This window comes from Anopheles marshallii, chromosome 2 (assembly GCF_943734725.1).
Source record: "Anopheles marshallii chromosome 2, idAnoMarsDA_429_01, whole genome shotgun sequence".
Lineage (NCBI taxonomy): Eukaryota > Metazoa > Arthropoda > Insecta > Diptera > Culicidae > Anopheles > Anopheles marshallii.
The window spans coordinates 89333585-89350618 of record NC_071326.1 but is presented as its reverse complement, the minus strand read 5'-3'; the positions used below and the strand labels follow the sequence as shown (position 1 = coordinate 89350618).

General features: G+C 41.5%; 1 protein-coding gene across 1 annotated transcript in view; it reads right to left on the bottom strand.

The window, feature by feature from the left end:
* Positions 1 to 3399: 3399 nt before the first annotated feature.
* LOC128709325 (probable serine/threonine-protein kinase tsuA) overlaps positions 3400 to 17034 on the bottom strand; it is a 218520-nt gene continuing 204885 nt past the window's right edge. The window contains exons 5-8 of the mRNA XM_053804313.1: positions 11714 to 11929; positions 8514 to 8705; positions 6180 to 6221; positions 3400 to 5019 (exon numbers count right to left, since the gene is read on the bottom strand). Of these exons, the coding sequence (XP_053660288.1) occupies positions 3400 to 5019; positions 6180 to 6221; positions 8514 to 8705; positions 11714 to 11929 (2070 nt within the window). The remainder of the gene's footprint in view (positions 5020 to 6179; positions 6222 to 8513; positions 8706 to 11713; positions 11930 to 17034) is intronic.

Here is a 17034-nt window from a genome sequence, read left to right as displayed (position 1 = left end):
AAGTGTAAAATACTAACAAACCGAATCAATACCAAAACACTTATGTAGGGAATAGATTGTTGTGTATTTCCATAAAAAAAGCATTCATTTAATAGCTTTGACAAAAGAGGCTACACATGGTAGAAATCGGGCGAAAGGAGTGTGTCAAGGAGGAAAAGTACTGGCAAAAATGGTAAACATACACTTAGGTAAAAAGAATCGTTTCAATACAGCCACATGTGAATGTTGAAATGCTATAATCATGTACAGTAGGTTTGTTTGAGGATTTTATAGCAAACTTAATTTAGCGCAACGATTAACTTGAACTGTGTGTCTCAAAGCCAGAAAAGCATGGAAAACAGAAGTAGAAGCTACGCGCTGCATGTTTTCCTTGTTTTTCTGTTTTCCGTGTGTTTTATCCACATTATTTCACTTGTTTTGAATGGTTTAGTTTTGTAACTGTGGCCATTTTGTTTTGCAGTTTCGGTGTCGGTTTTAGTCACAACCTACCGCCACAAAGGGCGGGTATACGGTTTCCACTCCGTAGCACTAGTACATATGGCGAGCGATGTATTTCTGTTGTCAATTTGTGTGTGGATGGTAGTGTGTAATGGTGGTAAGCTACCCTTCCCCCCTCCCTCCCCCCCCCCCCCCGACGAGTTATACTAGTGCGCTGGATGGGGTTCTGGATTTTTGTTTTGTTTTTATATACTTAGGAAAGGCTTCCTACTTATTACTCCACCAAGTGCATAACGCATAAACGCTGTGTTCGTATTTCGGGTTTTTGTTTTGACAGCAGATGAATTAAATTTGTGGGTTTTGTGGTGTGTGTGAGAGAGAGAGACAGTACGTACGCAGCAACCATTACAGATAATTCACGCAATCGCAAATTCTTACGAGTAATTATACAAAAAAAAAACTAAACAAAATCAACACACTCGCTGCAGTTTTTCTTATTACGCTGGCATTGTTTTTTTTTATAAAGTACGAATTATACTCATATTACACAAACTTGTACTCTAGAGCTAGCAGTAAAAGTAGTAGTAGTAGTAGTAGTATCTGGTAAAAGTTGACGCAGCAGCTGCAGTAGTAGCAGTAGTGGTCGTAGCAGTAGTAGTGGTAATAGTAGTAGTCGCAGCAGTGATTGTAACACTATAAATATGCCGCATCGATTAGGCTTTGACTGGAAGTGCGAAATGTCGCACCAATAAGAAAACATTTTCTTGCAGCGCATTTTATAGCAATTGTGACACACACACATATTTACATACACACTGAGAGAGAGAGAGACAGAGAGAGAATGTGTGAGGACATGAAGAAGATGCATGCAAAAATTGGGAGCGAATAGTTTAATGTGTGTATGTTTGTTTACATTTGCAGACGATGTTACTCGATGGTCCGTGGTGACGTGTGGCTTTGGTGCTGGAAACGACCCACACAAGCACCCACTCGTGTCGTCGGTTCGCGGTTCTTCTAACACAACCATTGTGAAGTGGAACTGATCTTCCAGAAGCGATTAAACTTCCCACAAATGTACTAATATTAGTGTAAAATTGTCTCGGTTTTTCCCATTGCAAGTACAAACGTGGGCTTGTACGGGTTGTCACTCTATTGTTCTGTGGTTTTGATGCATGAAGTAACATTTGCTTCGTGTTGCATTATGACAAAAAATAAATCGAACAAAAACACCAGGATCGGAAGAATGTAACAAACCACGTAATCTACCACAAAATAGCTAACTAGCTTTAAAGATCCTATCACAAATAAACAAACGAACAAACGAGTTTACTTTGCACTAAAACTAATCACCTACAATGTAAGTGAACTAGAAATCATTCAATTAACTAAGATAAGGAATCCTTTTAAAAAGAGTTTGAAAAGCGAAAGAATACACGGAAACGAATAGCTAAAGTCAGGTGACAAGTTAACTAACTCGTTAGTGAAAATTCCTTCCATTGATTGAACAAAGACGCATTTTAGCAAAATGCAGAAACGCTCAAACCACACTTCCAAACAGAAAGGAACAGACCCGGCTAATGTTTCACAAACGGTAGCCGATTGTGGTCGGTTTTGATTTTTTCTTATACACTACGCTACCAAACTGGTTAAGGGGCAAACTTTAGTAAACTCGCTACTAACAACACTATGCTCAAAAACTAAACATAATCTACTTTGATTATCATGTATGCGATTATTTATATTAGGGACGAATCCGAGGAGCTAAACAGATAAAGAAAGTAAATTGCAAAATTTCACCCTACTGCTACACTCCTTACATGATTGTTAAATTGCTATGTCGAAGAAATTGTTTAGTATATTATGGCATAATATTTTACTATAATTATAATTACTATGAAATTGTGCACGCAACTGCCAAACGCATGAAGGAGCGTTCCGGAACGATTAGAATGGCTAGGATATCAAGCGACAAATCATAGCAAGCGTACACATCGTTCCTTTTCCTGCCTGTTGATCGTGCTTTAAGAAATATTCACTGTCCTTGGTTTATAGCCATCGATGGGGTTTCATCGTGCACTTGCTATAAACCAAAGCCGGGGCAAGCTTTAGCGAGGGTTGTAACATTGTTTGGATGGGCAAGCAAAACTAGGTTGGACAAGCATGCGTATGTGCGTGCATGTGTGCGCAGGAGTTTTATTTGCTCGCGCACACCTGCCACGTGCACCAGCAATTTGCAGCAGCGTGGGGTTTTTTTTTATGTGAAGCTATCACAGTTGTTTCATATGATCTTAGGATCTTGCAGATCACGACCCGACGATCGTCCGTTTTCGAGATCATCTTATCTCTACCCTTCACTATCAACCTTTTCATTGGTGTGTTTTGTTTGTGTTCTTTGTATGTTTGTTTGTTGCCGTGTGTACTCGACACTATGTATCCCCGTGTCCGGGGTACTTGATGATAGTGAAAAAGGTAAGATGCGCTTCTCGCTTACAGAGGCACTGATTCATGTGTGTGGTAAAACATGTGTTTGTGTGTGTGTGTGTCTGTTCTTTTGTGGCAAAAATTATTGTATTCTTATCTTTATGTATGCCCTTCCGTATGCTTTCCTTTTATGCTTTACCGTTCAAAATAGTTCCACACACTTGCACACGCGGACTTGCCCTCTAAGAGGGAAAACATTTTCTTTAAGATTACCATGGTATGCGTGTGTGTGTGTGTATGTGTGATTTTTTGTTGTTGATGGTACCGTTATTAGCTTAAGTATGTCCTCGATTTTTCGTGTTATGGCAATAGTGTATCTTTATCGAGCAAACCCAGTTTGCTCCTCGTTTAGGGCTTTCGAAATTCCCTTACTACACACACACACACACCCGCCCATATCACTCACTCACTCATTTCCTCTAAAAAAGGCTCTCTATTCTCCCGTCCGCCTGGGGTTGGAAGTTATCGTAGGCCACTGATTTAGGAGGTTTTCATTTTCTTGTACGGGTTCAGTACAACGGCACTGCCAGCCGCCGGTGTGCCGGACACTTGCGGTACAGGCGTTGGAATGGCGGTCAGGTTCGAAGGAATACCTGCCTGGGCCATTGGAAACTGATAGCCGCCGGTGGCGGCGGCTGCGGCTGCAGCAGCAGCGGCCGAAAACGCAGCGCCCGGGTACATGAAGCTCTGGTTCATGAGCTGCTGCTGCGCAACGGCAGCCGCTGCGTACGGGTTGGAACCGAACGCGGCCGGCATCTGTGGACGGAGGAACTGTGGGTAGGCTCCGGGCTGCGACATGATCGGAGGCGGTGGACGGGTCGTCAGTGAGGGGGCGAGCAGGGTTTGTTGCGGTGTGGCAGCTGCAACGGCCACGGTCGGTGTACTAAGCCGGGCGGCTGCCTGCGGATAGGCGGCTGTCGCTGCGTTCGTAGCGGACGCAGCAGCAGCTGCCGCAGCCGCAGCTGCGTACTGTTGGCTCGGTTGCGGCAACAGGCCACCCTTGTTCAGTGCAACGCCGGTGTAACCGAGCGCTGTCAGTGGTTTACCGGTTAGTGCGGTCGAACCACCGTGTAGCTTTAGGGCGTAATTTTTGTGCGCCACTTCTTTGGCCATGCTGGCCGCATCGGTGTAATGAGCACCGGCGGCTGCTGGGTACTGGGCCGTTGCTGCGGCGGCCGCAGCAGCTAGTACCGCGTTCTGGTTGGCGGCCGCCTGCGCATGGACGGCGTGAGCATGTTGCGCGGCCGCCACTTGGGCGGCCTGCAGATGTGCCTGCATCGAAGCGGCCTGATGGTTCGAGGTCGCCACGGCCGAGTACTGCATAAGCGGACTTGTCACCGGCACCGAAACTGCCTGTGTAGACGAAGTGGCCAGTGTCTGGGCTAGCGAGGCACCACTACCGGCTGTAGTGGTGGTAGTGGCACTGCTCGACAAGGCACCACTGCTCGGTGTGAGAAGATCGCCCGCGAGCGAATCCTCCTTTTCGACGCCCGCCTCTTTCAAATCTCCCTCCGAGTGTGCATTTGCCGCCTGTCCATTCGACGCCCCGGCCAGATGGTTCATGGAACCGCCTAACGATGCCATCGATTGCAGCGACAACGATTTCGCGAGCGGAGCATTCTTGTTGCTCATCTTCGGACTGTTGTTGTTAAGCATGCTGGCAACACTGGTGCTGCTGCCAGCCCACCCTCCCGTCCCACCCACGGAGGTGACGATGGCGTTTGTGCCACCGGCACCGCTCGTGGTGTAGTACAGCCCACCGAGTAACATCGACGACGGATTGTAACCGGCGCTGCTCGCGGCAATGGCGGCTGCGAGGGCGGCACTACTGCCACCGCCGCCGCCACCACCACTACCACTACTACTGTTGCTGCTGTTGCTGTTGACCAGACTCGCGAGATTATTAGCAATTGGGGTTGCTGTGGAGGCTGGTGGAATATAGGTAGCGGCGCTAGAAGTGGTACTAGGGTACTCACATGACACTGGCACGAACGGCTGCTGTAGTTGCATCAGCTGCTGGTAGGTGGCGCCCGGCTGGTAAACAGGTATGCCGGACTTTTCTCCAGCAGTTCGCTTGAACGGAACCATTCCCGGGAACGCCTGCGAACGGGGTGTGCGGGTTGGTGGTCGCACAGGAGTAAGCAGACACAAAGAGAAAGAGAGAGAGAGAGAGAAAGAGGTAAAACCGAAAGGAAAAGTATTAATCAGATGCGCACGGTAGCGGGCTAGAAGTTACTAATAAACGGATGGCAAACATTCTACAGTACTAAGTAACGAACATTAGCAGATAAATAAAATCGGGGGTGTAGGTCAGGTATGTTGATTTGTACAAGAGGATTTAGAATAGTAATCCGGTAAGGGTTCGTTTAACACGAGCTCCTAATGCACTTAGACAAAACGGATGGTAACAAACCGAGAACTTGACAGATCCGTAGTTTGGTAAACGAAAATGAAATAAGAAAGAGGAAGAGAAGAGCAAGACATGTAGATAGAGAGAAACATAGAGAGAAAGACAGATAGAGAGCGACAGGTGCAATAGTGTGAGTAGGAAGCAAAAGATTATGGTCGAGCATACACAAAGGAGGGTTTTGCTACATTTAGAAGGCATTCTCGGTCCAATGGAAGGTACACTAATTTACACGCGAGAGGGCAGCACAGATACTAAGGTGATGTGGATATACTAGGGTACATTTAGGTGCAGTTAGATGTACATAGGTTTGCAAGGGGGGGAAACTTTATGACCAGACGGTATGAAGTGTAGCATTATAAAGTATTGTTCGTTGTTGGTATAACGTGGGACGTGAGCTGAGGTGTTTGTTTTTTTCTCGCTTTCGGTCTAGAGAATATACCAGGGGAAAACGCCTATCCCTGCCCTAGTAGTGTTCATGAAGATGGGGAGCCAGTTAAAAGATTCTTGTTAAAATGCACCAAACCCACAGCGATTGTTGGGCTTGCTAGCTACGAAAACCCCTGATCAGGAACCAACGGCGAAAGGTAAAAGTAAAAAAAAAAAATGTTCAAAAATCAAATACGCAAAAACCCAATACAAATACCGCAACCGAAAGCAAAACTAGAGCTACAACACCCGAAAGATTCCGACCATTGCTTCAGAGCATGTGACAGATCGTACCATTCCGGGCATTAATCGAATACGTTTGAAGAATCAAGGTACAAAAGAGCAAACGAAGAAGTATGCTGGACGGTAGTAATAAAATGAAATAACAAAAAAAAAATGTATAAAAAATGGCTCAATTACTTACAAAGTTTTCATAGTAAATAGATCCCATCGTTTTCATGTCCATCTGGAGGAAGGGGGTTGGTTGGTTGGTGGTTTTGTTTTATTTTGTTTGGTTTTTAATTATTTTATAGTTGTAGCGGTAGTAATCGTTGTTGTAGGTGTGGTGTTGTTGTGGTGTGCAATGTGTGTGGTGCGGTGGACAAAAATGAAGAGGTGACGTTATGGTGAACAGAGTAATAACGGTAGGTGAAGTTTACAACATCAAATGAGTTGCCATCGGAACGGAGTTAGGGACAGTGCAGTGATTCCGTTACAAACAGCGGACATTATTGAATGAATGTTGAATGAGTGTGCGTGTTGTTTTTTTTTTGGTGTAAGAAAATGACGCATGATTATGAAGGGAGAATGGAGGAAAACCGTCATGTACATTCATTAATTTCGCACGAAAAATATAGATATGTGACAATAGGAAGAGAGAGAGAGAGAGAGAGAGAGAGAGAGAGAGAGAAAGAGAAAAAAAGCAAAGAGAAAAATGAAAACATTCATTAGTCCTGGAAGGTAAGTAACACACGTTTGGGGTAAATCTTGATTTAAAATTAAAATTAGAACTAAACCCAACTCTAACAGAAAAACAAAACATTCTGAAACTGATGGAAATAATTGTAACCGCTACTAAACTAAATATTATTTACGGTAACTTAAATCGTAACTGGTGATGTTAAGATATGAAAACTCAACATGGTAACGAGTGTTAGTAACACTAGGGGCGGGTTTTTTTATATGGGTGGGTGGGCGTTTGGTGTCGCTTGGCGGCAATACTTCTCGGTTGTTTGCTATTGTTTTCTTTGTCCACTGTTGGAACAATGGAACGGAATGTTGCATTACGAAAGGGGTGGGTAAAGGGCGGTCCACCCGGGGTGGTGGATAAGTTTAAGCGGTATTAATCTGGACAGTATTGACCGATAAAGGCGCTTTCCATCGTACGCTTCATTGCTGACAGGTTTGGTTGTAAGACTAAAACACCTAAAACAATCGTGGCACAGAAGGGCGTGGAGGACGCGAGGGGTTAAGGTTAAGGGGGTTTTGTAGTTTTCAATCATCGTTTTTTTTTCATGAAGGCTGCTGTACTGTAAATAATACAAAACCTTTAACCGCATTCGCTAGATTATAAAGGCATGGTTAGTGATAAAAATGGTATCATAATCAAAGGTTAGGGTCATTCTGGTGGCGATCGTATGAACTTCATCCCCCGTGCCGCGTAGTTAATGTCGTTCCCCCTTCTTCTTCCGTATGAGTTAAGCAGGGCCAGCTTTCCTATGAAGCTTTTGGGTTTAAAATGGTAGAACATTTACGTGTTTTATTATTGCTTTCCAGCAAATTTTAAGCCATTTGATTTTTTATATTTGACAAGCATCAGTAATTTGGAATGAAAACAAAACTTTTCTAGCGCCTTTGTAATCAAATAATGGAATAACGTTGTACCGTGTATGCCAATCACTTAGTCTCTTCTTTGCGTTCTTCTTCACTTCTTCAAAAATCATATTTACAAACAGCACTACATTAGCAAAATGATCACACAAAACTGGTGAAGACGAAAAGTGGAACCAAACAAATATAACGAGATGTGGGTAACAAAGTAAAGAAACGAAACAAACGTGATTCCACAACCGATAAATCGTATCGTGCAAGCGGTAAGCAAGACAAGAAGAGACGTAATACGCAACAGAAACAATATACAGTTACTAACAGAACAATGTTCGGTGTCTTATAGAACGGTACAGTTCAGGGGGAAACAAAGTCATTCGTAACTGACATCAGTTTTTAGGTAGGTAATGTTTCGATACATTCGATAAGTGATGCTCGTTATGAATGTCAGCAACAGAAATAAAATGTTAAGGTGTAGATACACTGTCGGCAGCCCGCATGGAAAGATGTTAAATTCGTTGCTCGGTATTGAGGACATTGTAGTAAGTTGGTTAGGGTCGAAATGGTAAGGGAAAGTTGCCAACGGGAGGAGATATAAACGGGGAACGGATTTTTAGTAAAACACAGGATCAATTAGACTACCGTAAACTGTAACATAAACACTTTCGCAGGAAAAGTATTATTATTAATTGACAAAAACAAAAACATTGAAGGAAGATCTAGAACACAGAAAACTAAATCTTGGTTACTGACAATTACGTATTTGGAATATTAGAAAGGGGAAACAAAATAAAGGGGAAAAACGGGATTTAATTTAAAATAGAGGTTTGTTTTTTTAATGGAAACAACGAGAGTATAAAAAAGGACAAATTAAACAAAACTAAGGAGTGTGTGTGAGAGAGAGAGAGAGAAAAAATAAAGATGGCAATACCATTTGTATCATGTCACTATCGGCTGCACGCTTTTTGCCAACCTCCAATGGAGACTGGCCGCCCGAAATGGACAGCTGGCTCGTCGAAGTGACAGCCCCGGGCGGTGGCGGTGGTGGTTGGAGGGGACCCATGGTAGCAGCGGCAGCGGCGGCGGCAGCGGCTACAGCGGCCGCAGCAGATACGGGTGCAGTCTAATGATCGTTAGGTTAGAGAGAGATAGATAGAGCGGTGGTGTTTCGTACGTTCAGTTGTATGTGTGTGTGTGTGTGTGTGGTGAGGTTGGCGTATGGTGTGAGCGCGCGTTCCGCAAAATGCAACCGCAGTAGCGTATCAGGTGCCAAGCCGGTAAATTGTCCATATATCAAACGATCGGCCATACGTCCATGTGCACGTTTTGTATATGTGTGTGTGTATGTTTTTGTCGTTGTCGCATAACACAGGTCAGCGTGTGCAGTGGGGGGAAAGAAACGTTTCAGGTTTGTACAAAATCAGGTAAATGTAGCGTAGTTTTGTTTAGAAAATTTAATTTTCCATGTCCAGGTGTTGTGGGTGGGGTGTATTTTTTGAGATAAAGAATAAAAAGAAGAAGAAGAAGCATAACAAGCAATGTTTTAATAAAATATGTTTCTATAATTTCGATCGTAACTGCTTAATACATAGAGATACAAATAAATACAATAAAAACAAATGTAAACAAAGAGGAAACACATGTTTAAAGAAAGGTGCACAAAATATACACAAAGACGAAAAAAGATATACGAGTTGATGAAATTGAAAATAAAAATGAAAGCAAAATTAAACAAAAGCACAGGAAAGTAAAACAAATTGAACATAAATGAAACAGAGTACATAACACGTAGTGAAACAAACGAAAAATTATAAATTATTAGCTAAAACTAAAAACAAAAAAATACGCAAATTGATACGCTTTTTATTTCCCACAGGGTTGTTTTGTTTTGTGAAGAAGAAAGCAATTGAACTAAGATTACCATTTTGTTTTCGAAACCCACAGATGCCGTCTTTCGTAGAAAAGCATGCTATAGAAAATATTTCCACGTTTTTGTTTTGTACCAACATTTGTTGCTCTGTTCTAGCGTAGGCCTATCGAACAAACACTCGCTGTGCCTTCTTTTCTTATCTTTACATTCTTATACTCCTTGTAATATTTTTGCCATACCATTATGATTTAGACTATTACAAATACAATCATTAAAGAAATCGATACGATCGTTGCATAATTTTTGGTACGCTATCATTAACTTCTCATGGATGGAGATCACTTTGGGAGCGCTGTGTGTGTACATAAACGTGCGAAGACTGAGGCAACATGTTGTCTTAAGAAGATTTGTTTGATTTCCGACAGAATCTGGTCTGATCACACTCACAGTGTCATGTTCGTGTGAATATTATTATGACAAAATGATTGAAGAAGATAACATAAGATAGCATGCAAAACTAATCATCTTTTTGTATACGTAAAAGAGGAAAAATAAAACGAAAACGAGCGAGAAAGAGAGCAGACGCAGCACAGAGAGTCGAAACAAACAAAAAACAAAAAAACGCCGGACGATTGAAAGAGACAGAGACATAGCGTTTTGCCATATTTCGAACTGATTTTAGCAGCCAAACGAACGAGCAGGAAATCAAGAGGATGAGTAGAAAATGTGTATTTTTAATATTTACAGTACTGGAACTTTCGGTTTTTGCTGCTCACAACAAACATTCCGAGCGTGTTGCATTTAACGAAAGTAGGAGGATCGATTTTGCGCATCCAGCATAGCGAACAGCTATGGCGTCAACGTGATCTGCGTAACTAAGAAACATAAGAACGCGCTGCGTTTTGCTTGCGCGTTTTCACTGCTTGGGCCTTTAAGCGCTAAACATAACCAATAGCTGAAATTGATAAGGGAATGTTCGCTTTTCGTGACTTAACCATAAACATAAGAGCAATAGTTCGCAATGACGTACTTTCGGGGAATTCGTTTGTCAATTGTTTTGGTACACTTCTGCTTTCTTTCTCATTTGGTACATCTACTCTAGTACAAACACTACAGGAAACGAGAGGGATTCTATTCTACTTGTTATAATAAAGATTGAAACTTTAAACACAGTGTCACAGGCTACTGACACGGTACTGCTGTATGGAGTCTCATGTTGACGCTACGGTATTGTATTATAGTTCCTGAAGGCCATTTCTTCTGGCTGCAGAAGGACTTCATCTTGAAGGCCCTAGAGGTGATTGTACGTGTTCGTGTAGATGTTTGAGTTGTGTGTGTGTGTTCTGAATGTGTGTGCCCTCGTGTACTAGGAATAATGTCTAATCTACGTTTGGTGCCCGAAACTATTCCGAAGGATATCGAAACTAAACGATGCGACAATGCAATGGGTAAACGTTGGTATTGAACGGAGCTAGAATGTGTTGGTGATGTAAACGGGTTGTTTTTTCGTTTTCTTTAGTAGTGATAGTAGTTGCAGTTGGTGTCACTCTGGAAAAACGGGAAGGGTATTTTTGTGAGAGGAGAAAGAGCAGAAAAAGAAACACACAAACAATGTAGAGATAGGTAGAGGTATACATCTTTACAAAGAGAAGATAGATAGAAAGATGGTGAGACAGAAAGAGTGATAGAAAGATAGGATAGAAAGATGGATTGAGATAGAAACGAAAAGCACATGGAGAAAACGGAACAGAGAAGGCGACATGAACAACTATAAATAGAAACTCGAATCAAGAAGAATGACACAATAGAAACACAAAACAACAACAAAACCCATAATAAATAATAACGTTATGAATCGCAAGAAGGGAATCATTAGTTGCGAGAAAATAAACCAGTTAGAATAAACAAAAAAAAAAAACGGTTAAAATACTGCAAAATGTAACAGAAAAGTAAACAAATGAACGAAAGCACAAAATGGGATAAAAAATAATAAAATCAATTTGGGTTAAGCGTTTGACAAAGAAAATAAAAACAAGCTCAATAGAGGAGAAAACAACAAAACAAGACAGTATACGGAAGAGAAAGAAGAAGATGAATAAGAATGAAAAACAAAAAACACGAAAAAAGAAACATCGGACACGGAACACAAACACATGATGAAAGAAAACCAAAACAGAAGAAAACAAAAAGAAAACTAATGAACAAATCAGAAGTATTTTCTTTTTTTGTTTTGTTTGTTTTGTTGGATTAAATAGCCATACCGCGGTTGCGCGTGACTGCGCTGCTTTTATTTGAGCCTGCAGGTGCAAGGGAGGATGGAAGTAGCGACAAGGTTCACGAGCGCATCTACCCTTCACGGCATCCATGCACACCGTGACGGAACCGTCTTCGTGTGTTGTAACGCTCTCCTGCGGATGAGCAAAACGGCATTCGGACTCAGCTCGCTTGCAGGCACCGCGCATGAATTCGCGACATACCTAAAGACATTATCGGCTAATTGATGTTTGTCTTCACATATTGTTGGGGTTGTTTTTTTTATTTGTTGTTTTAATAGTATTTGGGGAGGTTTGATTGTATGTTTTGTTTTTTTTTTTAAATTATTGGAATATATGGGGTGGTAGTAAGAGGGGGAGGAGGTTTACATTGTAGTAGTTGGAGCAGTTTGCATAAATGCTGTTTAGTTGTTTGCTGTTTTTTGCAAAAGGTGGATAACTTAAGGGAAAAAAACTTAGTTAAACGTTATTTTCATTGTTCACAGTAACGAGTTTTAGGTAAAAACTGTTGGCAATGCAAAACAGAACAACGCAAAATGGTTAAACAAAACAACAGATCAAACCAAGTGTGTTGTAGTAAGTGGTAGTAGGTGGGAGCATAAGTAAAAGTTTTAATCATAATGCTGTATAATTGCTTGCTGTTGTACTTAATGCTGTTAAAATGCAGTATAGCAGAATAACAAACAAAGAAAAACAAAGAAACAGCGTAAGGCGCAAACGCAAACAGGGCGAGCAGAATAGCAGCAGCAGCAGCAGCAGCGGTAGTAGTAGCAGCAAATGGTTAGCAAAACAAAACATCAAAAATTGCAAAATTTATCAGAACAGTACTCTTGATGTGAAGGTGTAATATCATACACGTACGCTCTGCGCACTATTTTACCACGCTCGTTTGGGTAAACGTTCAAGAGTATCGAATAAAGTTCCAGAACAAAACAAAACAAAAATCGTATGTGTCAAAAAAGCCAGCGCAGTGTAAAAAGATTAGTAAAAATACAAAAGTATAAAACAATAAATGCACATCGATCTCTTATATGCGAGCGGTAGCGTAAACGGGTTTCGAGGTGTTGCTTCGAAGCGAATCATAAGGTGGGCATCGAGCATTGGAAAAGAAACTCATACAGAAAAAGAGTTGTAAAAAAAATGAGTTGAGTAAAAGAGAACGAGCTGTTTTGCGGTAAAACAATACTGCTAATGTGTGGCGTGTCAAAAAAAAAAAAGAGAAACAAATATTGTATTTTATTCGTTTCACCTCGAATGACTGTAACTGTAGAGCAAATAATAAGTAGGATGACTGGTTTTTGCAGTTGAGGAGCACTGAACAAGGGCCATGTTTATTCTGATCAAGCTTTGAAATTTTGTTTTGTTTGAGTAAATTTTGTGGCTTTGCAAACACAACACATTTCTTTTACTTTGGAAAGAATTATTCACAAAGCGCCATAAGTTATGCAATTCTCACAACAAAAGGTTTATTTTTGCTGGGAGATTGTTTTTCAGCGTTTCTTATTTAAAGGCAAATAGAGAAATTTATCTTGATCGGAAATAGACATGTCCTTCGACCGTTTGGCCCGTTTAACGCGAATAAAACAAGTAAAAAACACATACAGGTTTGGCGTATTGAACGTAAATTATGTGAACGTAACATGTGAATAACTAGCAAGCTTGTATTTCGGTAATTAAAACGTCCGTACGTTAGGACGGACAATGAGCAAAAGCTCTTCACTTGCAAATTGGAAGAGTGAAAATTGATAGATCACAACCCAATTACAGGATGTGTTCATACAGAAAGATGAAAAAACGGACCGTAGCTGGACACAAGTGAGAAGGACGACGAAAGGGGTAGTACTGAAGTCGTGAACGCGCAGGGAATGGTGTGCAGGGTGTTTGCTTCTTCCACTGTTCCACACCTCGGCTCTGGTGCATACAGAATGCGTTGCATTTACACATTGAAGAAATGCAAATAGAAAGGTCGCAGGAGAATAGAAACTCGGACGATTTGCATGGTTTTTCTTTGGGAGCGTTTGCTTCGGTGTGCGTGTGTGTATGAAAGTGTGAACGAGTGACATACACATGAAAGCAGAACACTCATAGACACGTGCACAAAAACACACAAACGCTTACAAATGTTGCACAACGCATCGTACGGGTGGGTGGAAATTTGCACGAGACGCTCGATGAGACGATAAGGGCATGTGATCGAACAATGTCGAAAAAGGTGACAGAAAGATAGATAGCGATATAGAAAGAAAGAAAAAGAAATAGAGGGTCTAGAGATAGAAAGGGTACAGAAGGTGAGATAGAGGGGAATGCTTATAGAAGAGTGATAGGAAGTGAAGTCAGTGTACGGGAAGACGTAAAAGGGTGTGTTTTGTTGTGTGCAGGAATAGTGGATTCGATTGGCCAGAGGCGGCCAGAGAAATGACACCTTCGAATGACACCTGTACGGTATGGTGGAAGTTATAGTTCCGTGTGTTACGAATGCTGCACTAAAAACAACTTGGGGATTTGTTGAACGTTTCACTAAGCATTCTACGTCCTTATTAGTACGCAACAATATAATCTTCTCGTGGGTTGTTGGACCAACCATAGGTATATTACAGTACATAAACAAAAGAATGAAACAAACTAAAATTTTCTTCAAACTAAAATCTAGTAAGGCTAGAAATTAATGACAATGAGACTGAATCGACTGAAACAATATGACAGATGCAGTAAACATGAGCCAGAAAGTGATTCTAAAGCTAGAGATATCTATAAATCTAGTTCATACTCTAACGAAAACGGAAGTGCATTCACTAGTGTAAGAAAAGTAGAGAATAGAGAAAACGGATGGTAAAATTTAGACGTCATTCAACACATTCCAGGGTTGACTTTTGCTTTCGGTTTCGATTCGATGTGTGTGTATGTTAGCTCTGCGTTATTTTTGCCATGTTTTTGATTTTCTTTGACAGCTTTTGTCGGATCTGTACAGCCACAGTAGGTAAGAAACACTGAACACAATGGTAAGAATCACTATTCTAATCCGCGCTATTACTGGTGTGAGTATGCTCTATCACAAATACATATATATATAGAAAGTAAACGTAAACAACAGCAAAACGGAAACGGATCATATCGCAAGCGAAACATGGCATTTAGATCGTTAATAGAAAATAGCAAAGTTTTGGATGCTGGTAGGCTGTCGTGGCTGATTCGTCACGCCGATGACGAGTTTTCGCTGCAAGTTTTCGTTTGGAATTCGTTACTAAACCCGCCGAGCTGTTCTATTCTATTGGTGGTAAGCATATTAACGCACACGGTTTACACCGTCTAACAGGCTAGGCTTTCTAGCTAATTATTCGCTATATTCTATTGGTTGTAAGCAAATATCGAACGAAAGCGTTTGGTTCTGGTTCTCTGGAAACTTTTCAGCAACACCTTGCCCGACCGAGCAAGCCGATGAATTCACTTCAAACGGGTACATCACCTCGCGGGTTGATTTATTGGCATTCAATCAGTGAATGGGGAAGTTATTTATAATCCATTAAAATTGATTTGGAGAATTGCTGCCGTTGGGGTTGCAGCAAAACCCCAAACCCGCAAACGGCTCCACCACAGCCGTCTGGCCACGAGTGGTAGTTGGTTCTTCACACTAGCCGAAGGGCAGCGATTGCTGCGGTTGGCATATGATGAACTTTGCTCGATGTTGATTTATCGATGCGGTACTTAATAATTAATTAACAGCCAGATATAAGTCTGATATCCGGTGTCACGTTTGATTACGTTGCAAACAATGCAACCGTTGAGTCCAAACTACTAAGCACGAAAGAAAAAGTTATAAAGTCATTAAAGCTCATAAGCTATTAATTTATATGTTTAGCCACAATGATGGAGGCGCCTAGTGGGTTGTGAAGTTTTCTAACTCCAGGTTGTTTACAATAATTAATATTATAGTTTTAAGGAATATCTTACAAAAAAAAAAAAAAAAACCGTGAATAATTGTTCATTAAAGTGCCAGTATAGAAACAAACAATGCAAAATGCGATGCTTGCGATCGTAGTACGAACATTGAATAGTGCGATGGAGGCGCCCGGTACTTCTGGGGCATTATCGAAATTATTTGGTATAAAGCTGCTGCAAAGTTCAATATCGCTTTGCGTAATTTAAGCTGACCATTGCAACAGTCCATAAACTGCCCTTTGTTGCAGTGAACCCTCAATCACGCCCCTTGCAAACACAGCACTGAACATCGCCCGTATGCTGAATTGGCATATGCTGGCTGTTGCTGCTGCACACGAGACGGCGTCCACCAAATCGATTGTAGGTCAGATCGAGCCGTCGCTGCACATTTCACGGTTGACTAGCCAAACAAATGTCCCTCGTTCGTTCCGCCATCGGGGCGACGGGGATCGCCGCCTGCATCCGACATGCAGGCATGCTCACACACACATCCCCCACACGCACGCAATTGGGGTATGGAAGCTTTTTCACGCTTGCCGGCGTCGATTTGTCACACACGCGCTGGCACACATTTGTCACATGTTTATTTGTATGCGAAATGAAAATCAGATTATGTTTCGAACCGTACCGTTCGGTCCATTTCACTAATGGGCAGCGGCCAGTTCTTTTGTGTGCTCCAGCTGTTGTATGTTTGCCAGCCAGCACAGGAGCGGGCAGTTTTTGTCCGTGCCAGTGTTGCTTTATTGATCTGCAAAGGTATGTTTGGGATCGTTTGCTGGGGTGTGACTTTTGGGCAAATTTTGCAACTTCATTGAATGCTTTCAGTGTTTGAATGAAGTCATTTAAATGTGTTCGCTGTGATTTTGACCAATGAGAGTTGTGCGAGTTTCAATGTTTTGTTGCTTGTTTAGTTTTATTGTTTCTAGAGCTAAACGCGTTTGAAGTTTCATTCATCGATTGCTGGTACGCTTTCGTTTAGATATTAGCACGGTAACTTGGCACGCGTATCGTAGGATATGGTTTGTTTCTTTAACTTAATCTCTTATCCATCTAATAGTAGCATTGCTTCTTCCTGCCGGCCTTCATCGCTTTTCTTTTGTCGGTACAAAGGTTTTTTGATTCTATTGATTATGTTTGTTTTGAGTAGTAAAAGAAACTTTTACAACCGTGCGCAGAAGCGTAGAGAGGAAAGATGCAGCAAGACAAGACATTGAGTTGATTGATATATTGATATTATAAAAAAAGAGTTAATATTTATAAAGTGTGTATTTGCGTATCGTATAATCCGTACGAAAGAAAAACCACTGAAGAAAAAAACAAAATTTTAAACACATTTTTGTTTACACACATGAACGAATTGTACCAAACAACTA